Here is a 22,915-nt window from a genome sequence, read left to right on the forward strand (position 1 = left end):
TGGGCAGGAAAGCCCATGCCACATGGCTTCTCCATTTTTACAGCTCCCTTCAGGTGGCACCCACTGTATCCAACAGAGCTGAGAAAAAGAACTCCAAGTCCCATAATGCCCTGTGGGAATCTGGGGCACTGCTGCAATCTAGGGGTGCTGCCATCTAGTGTTCTGGGGGAAGCAGTGCCCTAAAGGGACTGCCTTCCCCCTTCCTTCCACTTCTTGGGCATTCCAGCCGGGTTGGGCTGCCGGACATCTCTTACACTATCTGTCTGTATGTGCTGATCTCCAGGAAGAGGTGGATTTATTTCCTCCATTTTGACACCCTCCCATTGTATTTCAGCTGTAGTTCTTTCCATGGCTGGGGTTCAAATGACAGTTTATGTCACTCTTTTTCATTTTGTATTCCTTTGTTTATGTTAATGTTGTTGGTCATTTAGTTTCTATGTACCTATGTATCTTCTTTTATGTTCCATGTGTTTTGTAGGTTGTTCCCAAAGAGGCGGACCCACCTACCCATCACTGTCAAGGGACTGCCCTATGCCCTGTACTGTAAATGCTGAGGATAGTCCACAGTCCCTTGCGGTTCATTGTGAACACACCTGCGGTGTGGTGAGTTCTCTTCAGTTTATTTTGTGCTTTTTTTGATGATTTCTGGATATTGAATCGACAGATATAGATATTGATTTTGAAGGAATTGAGCTCCTCTAAGCTTATTTTTGTTTCATAGAAATTTTTTGTAAAATAAATCTTTTAATTTACAAAGCTTCTTCATTGCCTTCTTTTGTATCTGGCCAGGGTTTGATGGTATTTCCCCCTATAGTGCGTATTCTCAGGGTTGTCTTAACAGCATCATAGTCCCCCGGGCAAAGTACAGCACCGGGGGCCCCTGTTTTCATAGCAAAATAGAAACATACATAGGCATCAGAAAAACACAGGGCCCTATGCTCGTGGGGCCCTCACTGCCCCGCGTGCCCATGCATTAAGATGGCCCTGGGTATTCTTGGGATGCTTTTGTGACGTTCACGCTTGGGAGCTCTGCTGTTACGCGGGTGGCAAAGGTGGAACAAGAACAAACTAATGACCCCTATAACAGAGGACTGTCCATCTATCCATCGCCTTCCGTTTATCCGAGATCGGGTCGCGGGGGCAGCAGCTTGAGCAGAGATGCCCAGACTTCCCTCTCCCAGACCACTTCTACTAGCTCTACTAGGTGTTCCCAGGCCAGCCGAGAGACATAGTTCCTCCAGCGTGTCCTGCGTCTTCCCCGGGTCCTCCTCCCGGTTAGACGTGCCTGGAACACCTCACCAGGGAAGCGTCCAGGAGGCATCCTGATCAGATGCCCAAGCCACCTCATCTGACTCCTCTCCAGTGGCTCTACTCTGAGCTCCTCCCGGATGACTGAGCTTCTCACCATTCAGAGGAAACAGAGGACTGGTTTAGCACTAATGCTTGTGGTCACCTCAGTCACTCTGATGCTGGCACACTTCAGTTAGGGCAGTTTAGATCACCAATAAATGGAGTTTGTGTTACCCTTAAGGAAGAGGGTTCCAAGGAGTTCCCGGACCTGTGGGCAGACTCCGCACTACTTCGATTGTATCTCTCAACTGCTAAAGTCCATAGGCCTGGACGCATGGCCGCTGTGGAGCCTCCGATGTAGACCATGGACTTGGAGTGGCTCATGAAGCCGTGGGAAAGTGTGGCAAATGGGTTGCCTCTGACCCCCGAGTGAGCGGAGTGAAGTAGAGCTGGGCGGCGTATGTAAGGGAACAAAGGGACAAAGCAGCTGGGAGTGTGTGTTGTTTCTAAAGACCTAAACAGAAAGGAGGAAGTGGCCACCGAAGATACCAATGGTCCTTTCAAGGGCCACTCATCTGCAATCAGCATAAAGAAGCTGATTCCATTCCTCCATCTCCAGCACTCTCCTGGGTCATTACAATATGTTTGATTGAGTAGAATGTAATGTTCCAATTTTAGTACTGCATAATTCTAATTTAGTATATATAATTCATATATATAATTTATATATACTGTATATATATATATATATATGTGAGCATTCTAGAGAGGCCTAACAAAAGCAAGTTATAACTAAAATGTTAAAGGAAAATGAAAACTAATGATTTTGAGAACCAACGGTTCCCATTTCATATAATGGCACTTCAGTCTATATCTGTAGAAGTTTGTTTTCATTTTGACAAGGAATTGTTTTGTGCTCACCAAAGAAAATAAACACATTATTACAATACAATAAAATGTCAGGATGTCAAAGTAAGATAAATACTCTTTACAGCCACTGTAATTTGAAGGTTGGTACTCAGGTCAATAAACATGTTGACTACCTGTTGAATAGTTTGTTGCCAAGTCACATATTATTTTTTTAACCTCCTCAAAAAAAATTAAATTAAATTAAGAACACCTTTTACTTTTGACCTCTGAAAATTTCACCAGCATAGTCCCAACATTTGAAAGCACCTCTGGGAGCATTACACAAGCGAATCACCATAGCCTCATTTTCCTTGGGCTGCGGCTGACATGCGAGAAAAGAAAGAGAATTTAACATAACATAATAAATGATCATTCTCAGTTTACCACAATAAAAAAGTGCACATTATCAATCTTGGGGGGGAAAAGATGCGAGGCCCGGCAATGTGAAAGACGCATAGACAGAGCCAGTGAGCCGAGACAAAATGTTTTTGTGCTCTCAGTCAGCTGTTGGAATATCAGGCTGCTTGATTCTGTCTCCCGGCCTCCCGAAGCACAATACCTTTTGTCTGATGGAGAGGGGGGGGCATCTCAATGGAGCGTGCCAATCCAACGCGTAGGGACACCTTTATCTGTTAAAATTACTAGACTTCAAGTGCAAGCGATGCTTTTATCACCTTCGAACAGATGTTGTTCAAAGGTCACACAGCGTAATTACCAACCAAACTCCAGTGTATCCATTCAAACCACACCCGTCTGCCTGAGTGGTCACGGCGCGTCTCCCCTCACCGGGAATTTGGTAGGATCGAGCGCTCCGAAGAGGCTTATCTTGTTAGCATGATGAGTAGAGGGGCAGATACATTGTTTCTACGGATAGTTTAGGCACATGGAGTAACTGAAAAAGAACGTTGAGTGACTGCGCTTTGTGAAAAAAGAGAAAATGTTCGTGATTCTGAAGCAGGGATCTCTCGCGTGGGGTGGGAGTCGGTCGGGCTGGGCTAAGGGGCTCATTTTTGCAGGCGTGTGCTGTCGTCTCCAATAGATTTCGCCTCTCTTTTTTTTTTTAAAGCGTGTTTTACGTTTTTCATATGGTGAGTGAAAACAACGACCGATATAGGCAAATATGTGATAAAAGGAAGAATCAATGAACCGTTGAGAAAAAAGAAGTTGGCTGGGTGGATCGGAGGAGAGCTTCAACGTGAATCCGGAATGGTGGTGAGTACGAATTATCCGTGCGAACGTTTATATGCTGAACGCATATGTTCAATGGCCATTTTTTTTGGTGATCAAATCTTCATTTTATCAGGCAATCAGGGTTGTGGGGTTGAAGCAAAACGCGTTCTTAACGCAAGCTAAGCGAAACATACTAGAAGGTCAGTCGCTTGAATGCCTTCACGTTGAAAGAAAGAGAAAAACGGAGTTGATGGATGCAAGCTGTTTACTTTGTCTTTTATTATTTTGTAGAGCGAGGTATACGATTGGTGAGAAGCGCGTGCCCCGTGTATTTAATAGTCTCGTGGTACCCCAGAAAGGTTAAACAGAATAGCGGGTCAGCTACAAATATTTTATCATTTTAGAGCAGGCAATGTATTTTTGTGTACTAGACGTCCTAGGAAATAAATTCTGCGATGGAAAGTCTGAAATTGTATTGTAATCGGTAGCATTTTATGTGAATCGCGTGTGTTATGTCTGTTTTTTATTTTTTTTTTTACCCCGCGGGGGTGGGAGTAGTGGGCGTGTTTATACAAATTAGTAGATGCGCTGTATAACCAGACCGTCCACTTCACCGATTTTCTCTCCCTCAGAATCACGAGGTGGGTTACGAAGATCACCGTTTTTTTTTTTTTTTTTTGTCGTTACAAATACGATGCCATTAATAATGAAGATACAGTCTTGGTGGCCTAAAGTGTTGCATCTTGTTGTTAAGACATTTTGATCGATTTACGTATCCACCCGTGTCCAAAAGTTCTTCCGAGTTTGGTTGTCTCATCTTTCTAGTGCCATAACCTCTACCCATCAGATCCGACTCGATCTCCAAAATGGTGGAAAAATTTGTAAGCAGAGGGAGTTGTGACAGCTCGCAAACACCTGTCAGAAATCATTAACACCACCCCGCGAAAAATGCGCGGCTAAGGGCAGGGCGCTATTTTCCTCACGTGTGCGATCTATTTATATTTTAAGGGGGTTATGTCGCCTATCGTATGGTTTCACGCCCACAGAAGCGTTTTTTTAACGCTCATGGTTAGAGGTGGTTTACTTGATCTTATTTTATCATTTGGTATGGGAAAGGATAAAAAGAAATGACATAATGAGCACAGTTCCAAGATCTATTTGCATACAACCCGCCAACGCCGAAAGGAAAAAAAAAGTGTAAATTAGCATAAAGTCACGCCCCTTTCTGTGGCTAGCGGTTACCAGAGCCCTTTTGCTGTTTGGATCGCGACAACACTGACAACGGGGGCATTTTTCTGGAGAGTTGTGAAGCCAGAACAGTAATGTAAAAACATTTATATCGTGAACAAAGTAGCATACAGTATGAGTGAATCGCGGGCGCGTGGTTGTGTTGTCCAAGGATCAGTTTACAAAAAAAGCTGCATTTTGAATTATAGATTCGCGATTACCCGCAACAACCGAGGAACGACCCAGCCCTGGAGTGGACGCAGACACCCATGTTAACTCTTACCCGGCCAGAAAAATAACACGGAATACGCGCTATTGGGGCGTCGAAATAATATAGATTTTTTTTCTTTTTAAAGAGGATGGGAGAAAAATGTCAGATCTCACGCTTCAAATCGAGCCCGTGCGCCTATAAGCAGCGGTTCTTTTCTCTGTTGTGCCCACCGCACATTATTATGTGCAGAAAGTAACCAAACTGGCATTTTAGAGTCTCTCATAGATACTTTCTAGATTTCACTATATATATATGACTTCGACAATTATTGCACGGCTCCGGCAGTCCATTTTATTCCGCTCCTCTCACGTACCTCCGTCTTCTCCTTCCTTGCGTCCCGTTTGCCCGCCTTTTTGTTGCTCTGTCGGCGTGACGCGCGCTTACGCGCCAGGTGTCTGCTCTGCTGTGTGCGCGCGCCTGGGCGTCGTGGAGGCTTGCAAACGATGCAAAACGATCTTTCTGTAAACTGCCAAATTCACGAAAGCAAACGCAGGACACACATTTCAGCGGTTTTTTCTTTATGGACGTTAAAATCTCTTCGGTACGTGTATCACTGCATTGTGTGCGGTTTAGCCATGTTGAAGGGCTTTGTTATCGTCTAGCGGTGTTCCAGACGACAGCTGTGTTAACAAGTGGATGCAGGGCTGGACTGTAAAGAAAGGTACCTTTTTGTTTTTAAGTCTTGGCTGTCTGTGTTTGTGTGTGTGTGCAACGTGTGAATAAATATAAATGTTTTTTTTTTTTTTGTCAAAGAAGAAATTCAGTCTCATTCAAGGTTCATGTGTTTCATTTAGTCCCGTTTACACAAGAAAAGATGGAATTTGTCTTCTCAGTTGCACCCGGTAGCAAAAAGCAATGAAGTCAAGCGAACGGATAGAGGAGGACACTTGCAGAAATTCTGAAATATTTAACGTCATTTGGAAAAAAGACATGCAGTTGATCAGTTAACTATTTCCAGGAGTGCGTATTTTCCTGTAATGCATGTGTGTACTGCCAACTTTTTTTTTTATCTCCGAAATTCCTTATTAAAAAGGTGTATGACACTGGGATGAAAGTGATTTCTGGATTTGTAAAGCAGTCAGTCCTTTTCCAACCCGCTATATCCTAACTACAGGGTCACAGGGGTCTTCTGGAGCCAATCCCAGCCAACACAGGGTGCAAGGCAGGAACAAATCTCGGGCAGGGTGCCAGCCCACCTCAGGGCACACACAAGGGACAATTTAAGATCGCCAATGCACCTAACCTGCATGTCTTTGGACTGTGGGAGGAAACCCACGCAGACACAGGGAGAACATGCAAACTCCATGCAGGGAGGACCCGGGAAGTGAACCCAGGTCTCCTAACTACGAGGCAGCAGCGCTACCGCTGCGTTTCTTTGAAATTAAGAAGCATTATTACTTCTAGTAGCTCTGTCATATCACCTATGTTCATATATTCGATCTCTTTTCGCTGTTTCGTTATTTCGCCGAGTAATAATTTCCATTTGTTAGTGCTAATGCGATCTTTACTATCAGTTTTTTTGAGACTTTCAAATTTTAGTACTTTCATAATCTCTAACCTGCTCTGCATGTGTATCAGGCCAACGTTTTTGAACCTCTTTACGACATTCTACTTTGTCTTTTCTTCTTCTGCTGTTTGTCATTTATTTCTGCCCCTGCTTGGACCTGTTAGGTTTTCAATTTCTCTTGGCACAAAGTCTCGTCTCGCGGAATGTGAAATTATCACTCTGAAAATGTCTCCAGATTCTTTTATATAATAGAATGAAGCAGTAATTGATTGAATAGATGACCGAAGTCCAGATTCTATAAACTTGCCATATCATTTCCCCCTTCCATAATTCCATTAAGCAAAATGCTATTAATTGTTATTGTGATGCTTAACATCACACATGACTTACTGAAGTTGTAAGTTCTGCGTGTAATGGGTGGCTGTCATCAGTTGAGGTGATTTCCAGTTTTTGTAACATTGCCCTCTGACACACACACACTTGCACACACTTTTACCAGATCATCAGTGAAATTTAGCTGTATGTGTGGTAATCTGTGGGGCTTTTTTTTTTTTTTTTCCTAGAATTTGGTTTATGAAACTGTCAAACCTGACAATGAACCTGAAATGATGGCAGACTGGACCACATTCTGGTGAATGGACAATAAGAGGTCCTAGTCCACTTTAAATAGACTGAGTTTATAGAGATTGAAATAACAGGTGCATCTCAATAAATTAGAATATCATCGAGTAGTTAATTTATTTCAGTAATTCAATTCAAAAAGTGAAACTCGTATATTATATAGATTCATTACACACAGAGTGATACTGTATATCAAGCATTTATTTCTTTTCATTTTGCGGATTATGGCTTACAGGTAATGAAAACTCAAAATTCAGTATCTCAGAAAATTAGAATATTGTGAAAAAGTTCAATATTGTAGACTTGTGGTGTCCCATTCCACTCAGCTAATTAATCCAATATACCTGCAAAGGGGTCCTGAGCCTTTAAAGGGTCTCTCAGTCTGGTTCAGTAGGCCACACAATCAGACTGCTGACTTGCCAGTTGTCCAGAAGACGGTCATTGACACACTCCCTCCAGAAGGAGGATAAGCCACAAAGGTCATTGCTAAAGAAGCTGGCTCTTCACAGAGTGCTGTATCCAACATCCATCCATCCATCCATCCATTTTCCAACCCGCTGAATCCGAACACAGGGTCACGGGGGTCTGCTGGAGCCAATCCCAGCCAACACAGGGCAGGAACCAATCCCGGGCAGGGTGCCAACCCACCGCAGGACACACACAAACACACCCACACACCAAGCACACACTAGGGCCAATTTTAGAATCACCAATCCACCTAACTTGCATGTCTTTGGAATGTGGGAGGAAACCGGAGTGCTCGGAGGAAACCCACGCAGACACGGGGAGAACATGCAAACTCCATGCAGGGAGGACCCGGGAAGTGAACCCGGGTCTCCTAACTGCGAGGCAGCAGCGCTACCACTGCACCACCGTGCCGCCCTGTATCCAACATGTTAATGAAAATTTGAGAGGAAGGATTAGAGGTGCACAAGCAACAGGGATAAGCGCAGCCTTGAGAGGATTGTGAAGCACAGCCCATTCAAGAATTTGGGGGAGATTCACACGGAGTGGACTGTGGTGGAGTCAGTGCTTCAAGAGCCACCACACACAGACGTATCGGGGACATGGGCCACAACTGTCACAGCATTCCTTGTGTTAAGCCACTCCTGAACCAGAGACGACATCAGAAATGTCTTACCTGGGCTAAGAAGAAAACTGACTGGACTGGACTGTTGCTAAGTGGTCCAAAGTCCTCTTTTCAGATGAAAGTCAATTTTGCATTTCATTTGGAAATCAAGGTCCCAGAGTCTGGAAGAAGAGTGGAGAGGCACAGCATCCATGTTGCTTGAGGTCCAGTGTGAAGTTTGCACAGTCAGTGATGATTTGGGAAGCCATGTCTTCTGCTGGTGTTGGTCCACTGTGTTTTATCAAGTCCAAAGTCAGCACAGCCGTCTACCAGGAAATTTGAGAGCAGATTTAAGGTGCTTCCCTCTGCTGACAAGCTTTATGGAAAGGCTGATTTCATTTTCCAGCAGGACTTGGTACATGCCCACACTGCCAAAAGTACCAGTACCTGGTTTAATGACCATGGTGTCACTATGCTTGATTGGCCAGCAAACTCGCCTGAACTAAACCCCATAGAGAATCTATCAAGAGGAAGATGAGAGACACCAGAGCCAACAATGCAGACGAGCTGAAGGCCGTGATCAAAGCATTGTGGGCTTCCATAACACCTCAGCAGTGCCACAGGCTGATCGCCTCCATGCCACGCCACATTAATGCAGTAATTCATGCAAAAGGATCCCCAACCAAGTATTGAGTACGTACATGGACAAACTTTTCAGTAGGCCAACATTTCTGCATTAAAAGTCATTTTTCTATTGGTCTTATGTAATCTAATTTTCTGAGATACTGAATTTTGAGTTTTCATCACCTGTAAGCCATAATCGGGAAAATGAAAAGAAATAAACGCTTCAAATATATCACTCTGTGTGTAATGAATCTATATGATATGAGTTTACTTTTTGATTTGAATTATTGAAATAAATTAACTATTCGATGATATTCTAATTTATTGCATTTAGTTTGTATGTATGTTTTTTTTACATTTGCATTCCAATTAAGATTATTATCTAAGGTAGTTCCCAAGTATTTATATTCAGTCATTATGTCTACCTCCTCCCATATGGGTTGGAGACGGTGGCACTGACCAAAAAAACCAGGAGACCGAGCTGGAGGTGGCAGAGTTAAAGATGTTGAGATTTGCTTTGGGTGTGATGAGAATGGACAGGATTAGAAATGAGGACATTAGAGGGTCCGCTCAGGTTGGACAGTTTAGAGACAGTCAGAGAAGTGACATTGCGTTGGTTTGCACATGTGTAAAGGAGAGAAGCTGAGTATATTGGGAGAAGGGTGCTAAGGATAGAGCTGCCAGGGAAGATGAACAAAGGAATGCCCAAGAGAAGGTTTATGGATGTGGTGAGAGAAGACATGAAGGTGATGGGTGTGACGGAACAAGATGACAAGGACAGGAATATATGGAAAAAGATGATCTGTTGTGGCGATCCCAGCCGGAAGAAGATTTCTACCGCCTCCCCCAGAGCAGTGATGGGGGAATATGCAGACTTCTGTCTCTTAAAGACAAATATAATTTCTTTGGTTTCATTATTAGAGAGAGGATGAGATACACAGACATCAGGAAAAGATTAAGAATAGAGTCACTGACCCTCTGCATCGAGAAGAGCCAAATGAAGTTATTGTGGATGCTTCCAGGACGCCTTTCTGTGGAAGTTTTACAGCATAACCAGCTGGGAGGGGACTCCAGGGAACACCCAGGGCTCGCTGGACAAATTATGTTTCTGGGACCACCTTGGGATCCCACAGTATGAGTTGGCAAGTGTGGCTGGGGAAAAGGATGTTTGGGGGCTCATTGCTAATACTGTTGCCCTCACGACCTGGTTTCAGATAAGCAGTCGAAAGTAAATAAATGAATGGACGGTTTCACCATTTTGGCAGGTTTCATTCCATCTGCCTAAAGAAATCCCACTATTGTGCATTGTTCAACAATGGTGCAATTCCGGAGCGCTGTACCAATGGCAGAGCACTGTGTGTGTTTGAACTACCCATAGGCTAATGCAAGTATGTTGTATTGCGTCAGCACCTATCCATTGCAATAACCATGTAATTTTCAAGTTACCTTTACTTTTCAAACCCCCCATTCATATATGAAAATGTAAAATTCACTTACTGAGTCACTCGCTCTTCAACAAAAACACTGTTTCCCATATTTAATACGTTGAAATTTGGCAGGATTGCTCACCTAGGCCAGTGGGCATCTGCCAACAGATTATTCCCTTACATTAATATTTAGGAGTAAAAACCTTCTGCAAAAGAAAAACTAAATACCCCAAAATCTTAAAAATGCTTTGACTGATTTGATTGAAATTTGGTGACATTGTAGAAAAAAGAAAATTATCTCCCCCTCCCCCCCCTTTTTTTTTCCTCGATATTTATTAATATTTTGCTAATGTACATGCTCCGTGCTGTTTTAAGAGTGGGCTTTATTCAAACAAAGGATGCAGCAGACGAAACAACACCACTAACCAACAAGGTGTATGGATGGCTGAAGAAGGGGCGGTGTCCTGGAAACCAAAATTAGAGATGTGTTTGGTGTGTATAGTGAGGTGAAAAGTGGCATGAGAAAGGTCAGCAAGGCTCAGTGCTTAGCAAGTGTGCTGTAAAGCTCCAGTGAGGGTGCCAAGTGCTGTGGCTGTGAGTGTTGGTTTTGGTTCACTACAAGCAAAAATGGAGTACTGTAAGAGAGAGAAGCAGAGGTGCAAGTGGTGTCGTTAGATCCAAGACAAGCCTGAATGAACTGCATCAGTTTAAACTTAACAAGACCCCCCCACAAGCTACTCCACTGTAAAATTAATTTGCATCTACTGACTTTGAAAGGGGACCTCCATACTGCTCTCTGAAATTTACACGAGTCAACTGCTTTCTTTAAATGGGCATCACATACAACTAATGAAAACACAAAAAGAAACACGAGTGAACAATCTAAACATCTAACAATGACAATGATGCATACTTGGAGTTCACATTTTTCCTAATTATCTGTTATAATTCAAAAGAATATACATTCCTGTAAAATTGTGTTTTGTGATTTTTGTTGAACAGTAAGTAGCTCCAAATAACTAATAGTAGTATTACTTATCACTTGACTGATTTGTTTATTCAAGACAACTAGACAACTTACAATATCAGAGATAAAATTGGTTACATTTATTTTACCCGTTGAGGTACAAGCAGGTGAAGTGGCTTGCTCATGGTCACACAGTATCAGTACCAGGATTTGAACACACAACCTCATGATCTGAAGTTAAAAGCCCTAACCGCTGCACCACAGTGCTTGCCAATAATATTAGCCCTTAAGCAAAAAAAAAAACAAACAAATTTTATATAGAAAAGTAGGTAGCCACATAGTACTTCTGATACACCAGATTAACTGATGGCACTATACCTGAGGCCCATTGTCTTCCAAAATATCCTGGGCAAAGCCAAGTAAAATAGATACTATACTATAGAATAAGTAGCAAAGTTGGGGGGGGGGGGCACTAATACAGGGCAAAAATGAAATCCTGAAATGAGTCTACAAATTGTAAGACAATCCAAATCATATTATGTGATATCATCTACTGTTACATTCTGCTTTGTACTTGTAATATTTTTATTTTACTATTATACTATATTGAGGATTACTTGTGTTCTGTTCTGTGTATTGTGTTGTATTGTATTGACCCCCTTCTCTTTGGCACCCACTGCACACCCAACCTGCCTGGAAAGGGGGTCTCCCTTTGAGCTGCTTTTCTTCCATTATTTTCCCCCACTAGGGTTTTTTGGGAATTTTTTTCTTGTCTTCTTAAATAGTCAAGGCTGGGGGGCTGTCAAGAGGCAGGGCCTATTCAAGCCCATTGCAGCACTTCTTGTGAGATTTTGGGCCATACAAAAATAAATTGTATTGTAATGTTAAGTACAGCAAGAAGTGTTACCAAATGAACACAAACTACGATTACCAATATCTATCCTAGTAGGGGTGTAAGTATAGTGTAATGAAACTATCCAGTGGACAAAAATATGAATAAACATATAGGTACTGTACAAAATATTGCAAAATATGTTGCAAAATATATATTTAAGAGGAAAGATTACTACCATAAAGAAAAAACACGGGACAAAGAGATGCACACAAACAATATTGAAAAATAATAAGATGCGATGTAGGTCACATAGTCGTATAATTAATACATACTTGACATATAGTAACAAGTAAGTCAGACTGCCAGGGAGAAGACTTAGAATATCCAAATATATTTAACAAAAAGAAAATAATGGGATAACAAAGAAAATATATAAATATTTCAGTACCTTAAGGTTCGATCTATCCACATTCAGATTACAAAATAGGGGGATTATAATGAAAACAATGAATGTAATAATGTGTGTGCACCCACTCAATGGTCCAATTAGTCCTTGAAGAGCACTTGGCATATTCTATAGATGTAGACTCGCTGGAATCTTGACAAATCAAATATAATATGGTATGTTGGCCAGCGTATTTCGGGGTAGGTACCTCTTCTTCAGGGCAGAGCATGCTTATGTTACATGTTAATAATGATTCCTAAATTTGAGTAGCTATGTAACAACAGAGGAAATGGACAACCTATTATATAGACTCAGGTGCACATTATAATTGGTCCCATCTTTTTACCAGCTGATCAAGAGAAGAGAATTTGTTTTTATTAAACCATTCAAAAGATGGGCTTTAAAGAGTCCTGACTAGAAAGACTTCAAGACAAAAGAATTGTCAGTAACTGTCTCAACAGAAATGAAAGCTGTCTTATACTTGTTTTATTTTTTGAATTGTATGGGTTGTTGTTTGTTTGATTATCTCATTACTGAATGTGTTAATGTCAAATTTGTAAAATGGTGTGGGTGGTTTAAAAGCGTTTTTGATTATTATAGAATGGAAACAAAACTGAAGGATATTTTAAACAATGCTGCTCATCCTTCCTCCGGCACACTAACATTTAGGAGTTTCAGAATTATTCAACAGAAGTGTGCCAGAAAACTTTACAGGACTATTTCATATACCTTTATAGTGCCTTACTGGGTATGCCCTCCTATCTTTAGGCAAGTCAGATGTTTTCTTTTTTTTTTTTTGTAATTCTTCGTGAGTATTTCAGAGTGGTTGTTTTGTTAGTTATATTTCTCGAGCTTCTGTAAAAAACTAAAATTTCCTCTTTGTGTAAATAAAGCTCATTTGGTCTATCTAAATTTCTAGAATGCAATACATCCTTCCATATTAAATTTCCCTCGGGGACAAATAAAGTTCTATGTCTGTCTATCTTCCTATCTGTCTTGTCTGTCTGTCTCCCTTATTCAGGACAGGGTTGTTGGGTAGCTGGTCTCTTTATTGTGAGACAGCAACACTACTACTGCACTACTGTGCTGCCTAAATGTAAATACAGAAAATGAAATTATACCCTCTCTACACCGTCAATCCAAACTTTTGGAATTATTTGTAAAGTCTCTTCCACTTAACGCCAACTTTACAAGCAAAACTGAAGGAACTTTGTTGCCAAATATTATTTTTGGAGCTTTGTGGCTGTACAAGTGGTTCAGATTAAATGAAATTGTATTTATTTTAGCTTAGCAAGATGTATAAGTAAGGTGCCAACCCTGGAAGGGGTGCAATTTCATAACAGGAAATTGGCACATTCACACATGGATTGTACAGTAACCTAATAAACATGTAGTACGGTGGTGGTTGGTTCATAATGTTTATACTGCCTTCTGTGTGGAATTTGCTTGTTCTCCCTGTTTTCAAGTGGAATTTCCTTTGAGATCATAACACCGGACCCCCAAATTGTATTCTGTCAGGTGGATTGAAGGCTACATAATTTTTACAAAGTGATCAAGTATGGTGATGTGCACCCTGACATTTCCACTGCTGTCTCCAGAGACCAGGATCTGGTTCATTCCTTGTGCCCAGCCCTGGAAGAATGCCAGCCTAAGAGCATAACAGGATGGTTATTTGTGTAATTGCAAATTGAATTGAAATGTACAAGCTGAAATAATGCAAAGTGACCTGCCATTAATTTTACTTGTGACATTTTTCTTTATTTTAAACATGCATGAAATCTTGTATCCTAATTGCTTGTAAACAGAGTTGTGCGATTACATAGTTAGATGATAATTGCAGTTGTACCCATTTTGATACTTTGCTTGTTGAATAGTATGTGAAACAGTAATATTTTCACATTTTTATTCTGTATCCTTGCAAAATTTAATTACAGTATTTTAAGTAAATCTATACACTAAAGAGGTAGTGTTTACAAAGTTATGCTTGGATACTTAGTATACATGTGAAGGGTTTTAAATGTTCACTCTTTATTTGCTTTGTCGTTTTTCAAGTAGTGTATTCATTCTTATTTATTTCTGCCATTAAATTCCATCTTTAGGAAAAGCAACTTAGACCTATGCAAATAACCCAAGGACAGATTGTGTTTATGCAAATGCAGCATTTTGTTTGTCAAACAGGTTTTGCTGTATGCCCAGTTTTGCAATAATCTACACCACTTCTATCATAGGCAATGCGTGTGTGCACTGTGTTGTGTTTTTTTGGGATGGAATTTACATGAAACTGGTTTCTGAAGACACCACACCATGGCACCAGAGGAGTGTCTGCACATCATTTAAAAAAATTATTGTTTAGGCCTGTTGGACTTGAGTAAATAAAGGGTGATATCATCATATCTAAGTCATATACAGCTTTAGGAGGTGGAAGTGGCATTTTTCTATGCAGAATTGTTTCTGTTTTATGAATAGTTATATGGTTGTAATTAAGATTCCTAGTTTTAACTGATCCTTCATGGCAATGTTTGAATTATTGTAGAGCGCTGATCAATAAAATAACATTTAATCTATTTCACCTCATAAAACAGTTCATCTAATGGTATATTTTGTTGGCTTTTCTGACGCATGCTAATGTGAGATAAGTGACCATTAGTGAAAAAATAATACGTACATTTGAAATATTACTTGCAGCTAATGATTTTCATTCCAATATGTATGGTAGCAATACATTGATAGATAGATAGATACACGGAGCTGCTGAAAAGGCTGCCACTCACGGCGGCGCCGGATGCACTGATCAAAGTTATTAAACATTTATCACCCAGTGCCCTGTATTTGTCCTCTTAGATTCCATTTGTTAAGTGGAGTAACTGCAAATTTTACTTTTTTGTAGTTTTTTTTGAAGAGTTGTCATACATGAACAGAAATTTTTAGGTCTTGCCATGATGTTTCAGTGCGCTTTTATGTTTATTTTTTTCATCCACTCTGATGTTATATTTTAAGGGAAATTAAATTTTCTATACTTGTGTGCAGTTGGGAGTTTCTTGAGAACAAATTACACTTTAACCTTTAAAAATGAAAAAAAAATCTGATGTTAACAGTAACAATTAATAGCATTTTGTTTACTGGAATTATGGAAGGGGGAAACGATATGGCAAGTTTATAGAATCTGGACTTCGGTCATCTATTCAATCAATTACTGCTTCTCTCTATTATATAAAAAAATCTTGAGCCATTTTCAGAGTGATAATTTCACATCCCATGAGATGAGACTTTGTGCCAAGAGAGAGGTTTTCAATTTAACGGGTCCAAGCAGGGGCAGAAATAAATGACAAACAGTAGAAGAAGAAAAGACAAAGTAGAATGTCATAAAGAGGTTCAAAAACGTTGGCACGATACACATGCAGAGCAGGTTAGAGATTGAGTACTAAAAGTACTAAAATTTGAAAGTCTCAAAAAAACTGATAGTAAAGATGGCATTAGCGCTAACAAATGAAAATTATTACTCGGTGAAATAACGGAACAGTGAAAAGAGATCGAATATATGAACACCGGTGATAGGACAGAGCTACTACAAGTAATAATGTTTCTTAATTTCAAAGAAACTCATTGGTAGTGCTGCTGCCTCGCAGTTAGGAGACTTGGGTTCCTCCCTGCATGGAGTTTGCATGTTCTTCCCGTGTCTGCGTGGGTTTCCTCCAGGTGCTCCAGTTTCCTCCCACAGTCCAAAGACATGCAGGTTAGGTGCATTGGCGATCCTAAATTGTCCCCAGTGTGTGCTTGGTGTGTGTGTGTGCGACTTGCGGTGGGTTGGCGCCTTGCCCAGGGTTTGTTTCCTGCCTTGCGCCCTGTGTTGGCTGGGATTGGCTCCAGCAGACCCCCATGACCCTGTAGTTAGGATATAGTTGGTTGGATAATGGATGGATGGAATTTCAAAGAAACCACAATTTGGTCAGGTTTATATTTATGATCACGGAGAAGCGATGCAACATTCAATCAAAAGAGTTAAATGGTCGGACGAACGTATTAGAAATTCTACAGCCAATAATGGGTATGAATCCATATGTCCAAAAGTATCACACTCTACACAAAATTTATCTGAAAAACACAGGCAAAGAAGTTTTCTTGGATTTCTATATGAATCCAAAAGATCTTGTTCACATATACTGTATAATAAACTAACGTGACGAATTGTCAGCGAAAAATTAGTTTTGAAAAACAGAGATATCAAAGACAGAGCTGATATTCGTGTTTATCCAAAAGCACAGCATGATTCGTCACAAGTGGCAGATCCGGGAAATGACTAGCGCGTAGGGCCCACACATGGGGTTGGCGAGCGAAGTGAGCAGGAGGCAGAGCCCCCTAGTCTTATAAATATCATTTTGGACAAATAGAAAGCAAAAGTACAGGTACATCATGACTTCACACTGATGATTAGGCTGCTCTTGTAAGTCACATGATGACCTACAAGAGCGTGCTGAGAGTGTGAAATCTATTCTGATAAAGTTTAATTATATTACATGCATCCTCTTCAGTAAGAGGACTTTATTTATGAGAAAATTATATATGGCAAATGCATAAGAGAATCTTTATATTTTAAGTTTTATTTTCCTTATGTGTATTTTAACATAGAAAGCTGTAAGCCACTTTTTGAAGTTCCATTGACTACTGCAAGCTGATCTTGTGCCAAGGACAAAGACTAGAGATGGAATGCTAACATGTCAATTTAGAAAATGTTCACAGAAATTGTCTCCCAGTCGTGTCCATTTTGAAGAATGATAAAATAAAGCTTAAAATCTTGAATATTTTGGTTTATTTTAAAGATTTTTAGATTGATAGTGTTATAGCAAAAGCATACTGAATGGGGAAAAAATCATCTAAAGTAGGTTAAAAAGTAAAAATGGGAAATATCCCTCTGGACCAGCGTTTAGATTAAACTGCCTTTGCTGCAGTCTAATTAAAATAGCTCCACTTTAAATTCTTGTTGATCTAATTTTTTTAAAGTACTCATTAACAGCATGTTTAAAAATAACAAGTCTGATTTTTAAGATTGTTTCTGTACTTTAGAGTAAAATCCTTCTAAATCTCAGAAATTTGGGGTGCATTTATGCATGCATGCTATCTTGATCTCAGACTGTAAGCCCAGTTACCAAAACCACCAATGCTGCAATACACAACAACATCTGTAGAACGCAATGAAAAATTACAATACTGTAAAAACAAGCATTATGAACCGGAGGGCTTATTTAATATACAAGATAGTGTTGTTTTTTTTTTTTTTTTTTTTTTTCTCCTTCAAATATTTGGAATATCTCCTTTGACCTGATGTACTTGTGAACCACCTCGTAATCTATCCTTGTTTTACTGCCTCTGCTCTCAAAGATAATGTGGAAGGTAATCGTTTTTATGGCACTGCATGTGAGTGTCTGTCTGTGACCATTGATGCATAATTCCTCATTTGTTAAAATCATTTAGTGTCTGAGGGACAGTTTAGGTCATTACTCCTGGAATTTAAGGTTCTCATCTTCCCCACAGCATTCCTACTAATGTAAGTGGAGCATGGTTTGCCTCCTACTGCCTGAGATTTATGATCATCTCCTTGGTTTTGCTTGTGTTAAGGGAATGATCATTTTCCTGGCACCAGTTTTTTTAAAGAGGCCACACAGTCACAGGTGAACAATTATAGTGGGATTCTCGACACACTACCCTGTGGGATGCTTTTGTTGAGAAGTATGAAGGAAGTGATGCTGTCAATCCATAAATTCTGTGATCTAGCAGTTAGGAAAGAGCACTTAACATTTACTGAAAGTGGCAATAAGTCCAGAGTGTGGACATTTCATGGTAAATTGTGTTGTCCTCTAAATGGTATTCTGAAATAACTTTTTATCATCAGTGTCTTTAATTCTGGGGAAAACCTAGATGTCTTCTTCTGTGCTTACCAGTTTCTGTAGGTGCAAAGCTGTATCCATCCTAATGAGGCAGTATATATAACCTTGTAGTATGACATCTGGCAAGTTCAGGACCACAAAGAGACGGTTTAAGTGAGCTGAGAATGTAACTGGCACACAGCTTTCTTCTGCCCAGGATATTTACCGTTATGACGTTTTAGTGCTTAGAAAGGTAAACGCTATTAAAGACCTTGTCACAAGAGGGCCATTACCTCTTGTACCACAAGATTCATTCCATGATGTGTGTGTGTCTTATTTTTTTTAATCCTTGGGTCATATGGCTACTCCATAGCCACCACGTCGGCATGACTGAAACGTGCTTCTTAAAATGGTACTGTGTTTTAAAGTGTTTTAGTTTTTAATGTGTACATATAAAAAGTTGAACTAGAAAAGTAAGCAATTAGTTCATTTTTATAAAGCACTCTATTATATTTTAAAATATATATACTGTATATGAAGTAAGCAAATCATTTATTGGTCCATCATTATAAACTTCTTTCTAGCCATTAACAACTTGCTATGTAATTTACATTTTTTTCACGCTTTATATACCTTTTAAGTATAGTTGGTCTTAATCACTACTACAACAATTATGGATTTACATAATTAATTATACAACTTATTTGAGGCAAAATATGTTAGTCAAAGTATAAGAGTCTCTGTCCCTTTACTATTCTATCATGCTTGTTTATGATCAAGTATAAAGGTAAACATTAATAGACTGTTGCTGGGTTTCTAGAAGTCAAAGAAACTTGAACCTTTCTTGCTGAAATCTGGATTTTTAAATCATTACATCATCCTCTGAGGAAAGTTGTGAAATCAATCATGTATGATCATAATCTGAATTTTGTACTTGAGATGTACAGCCAAACCACATTTTGCTAGATCACTTATGTTATATCATCAAAATCGATTTCAGCCTATCCATGACTGTTGATCGATTGGTTTGTTATGCCTTCCTCAAATTTCATCCAAGTTGTTGCCGTTCTCTTATCAATCATCATTTCTCAGATTATCAGTAGAATACAAGAAGTTCAATGATTCTGATCAAATATAGATATTCACATTATGCTTTTGCTGCCTTCATTGATCTTCTGTCAATTGGATACGAAATTATTTTGAGAAACTTTGATTAACTTGAACATCTGTTAATGAATGACAGGCTATCAACACTGTATAAATTTGTTTCCTTCTTTTTCTTTTGGCTGCTCCCGTTAGGGGATACCACAGCAGATCATCTTCTTCCATCTCTTTCTGTCCTCGTCATCTTGCTCTGTTACACCCATCACCTGCATCTCCTCTCTCACCACATCCATAAACCTCCTCTTAGGCCTTCCTCTTTTCCTCTTGCCTGGCAGCTCTATCCTTGGCACCTTTCTCTCATTATACTCAGCATCTCTCCTCTGCACATGTCCAAACCAACGCAATCTCACCTCTCTGACTTTGTCTCCCAACCGTCCAACTTGAGCTGACCCTCTAATGTACTCATTTCTAATCCTATCCATCCTCGTCCTTGGCTCTCCTCATCATTTAAAAATATTAATGATTATGCTTGGTCCACTTTTTTGTTTTGTGGTTTCTGCTTTCTGCAAGTCTTTCCTTGAAGGCTCTTTCCAGATTTATCTTTCAGATATAATCTTTAAATCCTATAAACATTTGGTATTTGCTTTTTAGAATTCCTTGAAATTAACTTTTGCCATACTTTGTTGTATGTGCGTGTTTTGTTTTTGTTCTGCTTCATCTGTTCCTTGTTATTTAGTCTTTATAGCTGTGCGTTTTCCATTCATGCTCCAGGATCTTTCTATACTGTTACTTTTTACTGTTAACTTATATGCTGTATTATAATTTTGTTCACTCTGTAAGGTGTCTAGTGACGGTGGTTTATTTAAATATGTTAACTTTTAAAATGTATTTAGTGTCGATGATAAGGAATGCACTTCAAATGATAAGATGGGAGAATCAAAAAAATTTTGTCCTGTAGCATACAGCTTTCCAATACATACTTCTACTATGGTAGAGCAAAGAAACTGAAAAATTATAAGTCTTTTCTGTAGATATCATAAGCTAGGCAGACAGATAACTAACAATTACAAAACTAGAGTCTGGGATTTTTAATTTGTTATTCTCAAGTGAAAAACAGTCATGTAAAAGTTAGACCAAAGTCACACTTTATAAAAAGGGGATAATGTTTAAGGGGTTGTCCATCTAACCTTGGGGCAAGAACAATAATATGGCCACTTTGAGGCATTATTTGTTGGTTATCTGGCACATGGAATCGTTGCTTCTCACCTTCATTTTCATTGTTGGACTTTGGTCACAGCAGATGAGCCTCTGAAAAAAATGTGCTTCTTGAAAAGTTAAACCATATTCTGATCAATACTGTTTTATTGTAAATGTGCAGTCAGTCAGCAAAAAATAAAAAGGCTGCATGTGCGTCTGTAATGTAGTGGCTTCTTGTTTTTTGTTTTTATTTTTGTTTTTGTCTTTTAGATTCTGTTGTTTTAAGAATGCAAATAAGCTGTATGCTCAATTTGTGCACATTTTAGAACTAGAGAAAACAGAAATGCGGTTGAGTTTGGGAAGTTTCTTTTGCAGGAGTGTGAGAAAGTGGTTGGGAGCAGGTGGAAATGGGATGGAACTTTGTTCTGGAGCAGGACTGAAAAATCAGTACCATGTAGACCTCTAGCTGAGAACACTCAAGTGTAGTGCAAGTATGGTGCAACTGTACTGTGTCTTAACGTATTACATTTTAAATTGTAAAGAAAATCGGACTAAGTTTTGAAGCAATGTTTGTGACAAACCATGTTGACATTTATTTTCTTCTTATATAATACGCTACTGTGGCTGTCCATTTGTCTGTCCAGGATTTTAAATCACCTGTAGCTCGCAATCCGTTTGACCGATTGACCTGAAATTTGGTACAAATATACTACATGATGTCTACTATCCATTTTGATGATTGACCTCCAAGGTTATTATTTTATTTCATTGTAGAATCGACTCTTAGCAGCGGCCAGCAGGGAGGCCATGCAGCGCTCTCATTCCCTACCACCTTCGCCATCACTTCCCCTACCTCTTCATATCTTAAATTATTCTTGAGGCAAATTGAAGACTTAAGTGCCAGCTTAAGTGAAAAATTAAGGAAAACATACTAATTAATTGCAACACAAACACTGACTTAATCAGTTTTAACGCAAAAAGATGGCAACAAAATAAGAGAAGTGGGCCGCTAGGGTGGAGAAAAGAAGAGCTGCTCACGAAGCAGCAAGCGCATCAACCTCTGAGCAAATGAATGCTAAACGTACAGAGAAAGATGATAAAAACTGTGAATGCTCATGTCAAGTGTATTCACTATATAATATATATGTTACAACTTCCTAAAACTGTACAAGCAGGCAGTGTGGTGTAGTTGTTAAAGCTTTGGACTTCAGACCCTGAGGTTTTAGGTTCAAATCCCGCTACTGTGTGACTTTGAGCAAGTTACTTGACCTGCCTGTGCTCCAACCGGAAACCCCAAATAGATGTAACCAAGTGTATCATAAATGTTGTAAGTTGCCTTGGATAAAGCAGTCAGCCAAATAAGTAAACATATGATCTGTTTTAGAGTCTATAAGCTTATTAATTGACGTTTTATGGTATAAATAATGGAGATATAGATAAGTTCCAGTGTCATCGATGCAGGACATCAGTGGTAGTTTTATGAATATATGTTGAAAAATTTAAATACCCACCCTTAACTAAAAATTATTTAGCTTTTTATTTATTTGTGTTTATGTTATCACGTGTTTGTTTCGTTTGATTTCTGGTAAGCAAATGCAGATATTAGAAGCAGGTTAATCTTAGTCTGTTGGAGGGGAGTAGATGCGGAAGATGGGATGGGTTTCAGACAGAAACAGAATGTGAAATGGCAAATATTCAGAGTAGAAATGTATTTTAGTATAATGAGATCTCAATTCTTTAAAGCACACTTTTACTTAAAAGCAGCATAAAACTAGATGTAATAATTATGCACACATTCTGCTAAACACATAAATACACTAATATACGTATACATTTATTATGGACTCACCTCTAAAGTGTTAGTTTATGATTTCTAAGTCTAGATAAAGACTGTAAAATTAGAGTAGTTTGAATTGCTATAGAAAGAACCTTAATTTGTGTTATTTGCATATCTATGGTTTGAAATCAACAATTGCGGAGTTGTCTTCTGTGGTGGGTTTACATAATATGAGCCGTATTCAAATAATTGGAATTTGGTTATGAATGCATACCTCTAAAATGAGGCTACTGCATAAGTAATGCTGTTGTTTTTTTTTTGTTTTTTTCCTCCCCCAAATGTTGGTCCCTCTCAGTAATTTATTTTCACTTGTCTTCATAATTACTCATTTGAGATTTCTCAATACAGTCTTTTTACTACCTCTGGGGTATTTAAGTAGTTTTAACAACCACACTTAAAGCTGTTTAAGGGAAGGAATGTTCTGTGCTAGGCCTTCCAAAATTAATATTGGAGCCCTCTGCTCTTGAATACTTAGTTCTGCTAACTTAAACTTGTTCAAAACTGTGGGGGGGAAAAAACTATATATGAAATCATTTCCTCTAGGAAACCCTTGA

General features: G+C 39.3%; 1 protein-coding gene across 5 annotated transcripts in view; it reads left to right on the top strand.

The window, feature by feature from the left end:
* The window catches only part of arhgap33 (Rho GTPase activating protein 33), a 123,742-nt gene that overhangs the window by 23,674 nt on the left and 77,153 nt on the right, over positions 1-22,915 (top strand). The window contains exon 2 of one of the 5 annotated variants that reach the window (XM_028823817.2): positions 479-603. The exons of 1 other annotated variant lie outside the window; for it this stretch is intronic. In XM_028823817.2, coding sequence (XP_028679650.2) covers positions 479-603 — 125 coding nt within the window. Of the gene's footprint in view, positions 1-478; positions 604-2,989; positions 3,412-5,274; positions 5,529-22,915 lie in introns of those variants that run through there. 3 more of the 5 variants (XM_028823818.2, XM_028823819.2, XM_028823821.2) reach the window with 3 other exon arrangements.

Source organism: Erpetoichthys calabaricus, chromosome 17 (assembly GCF_900747795.2).
Source record: "Erpetoichthys calabaricus chromosome 17, fErpCal1.3, whole genome shotgun sequence".
NCBI classification, from domain to species: Eukaryota; Metazoa; Chordata; class Cladistia; order Polypteriformes; family Polypteridae; genus Erpetoichthys; species Erpetoichthys calabaricus.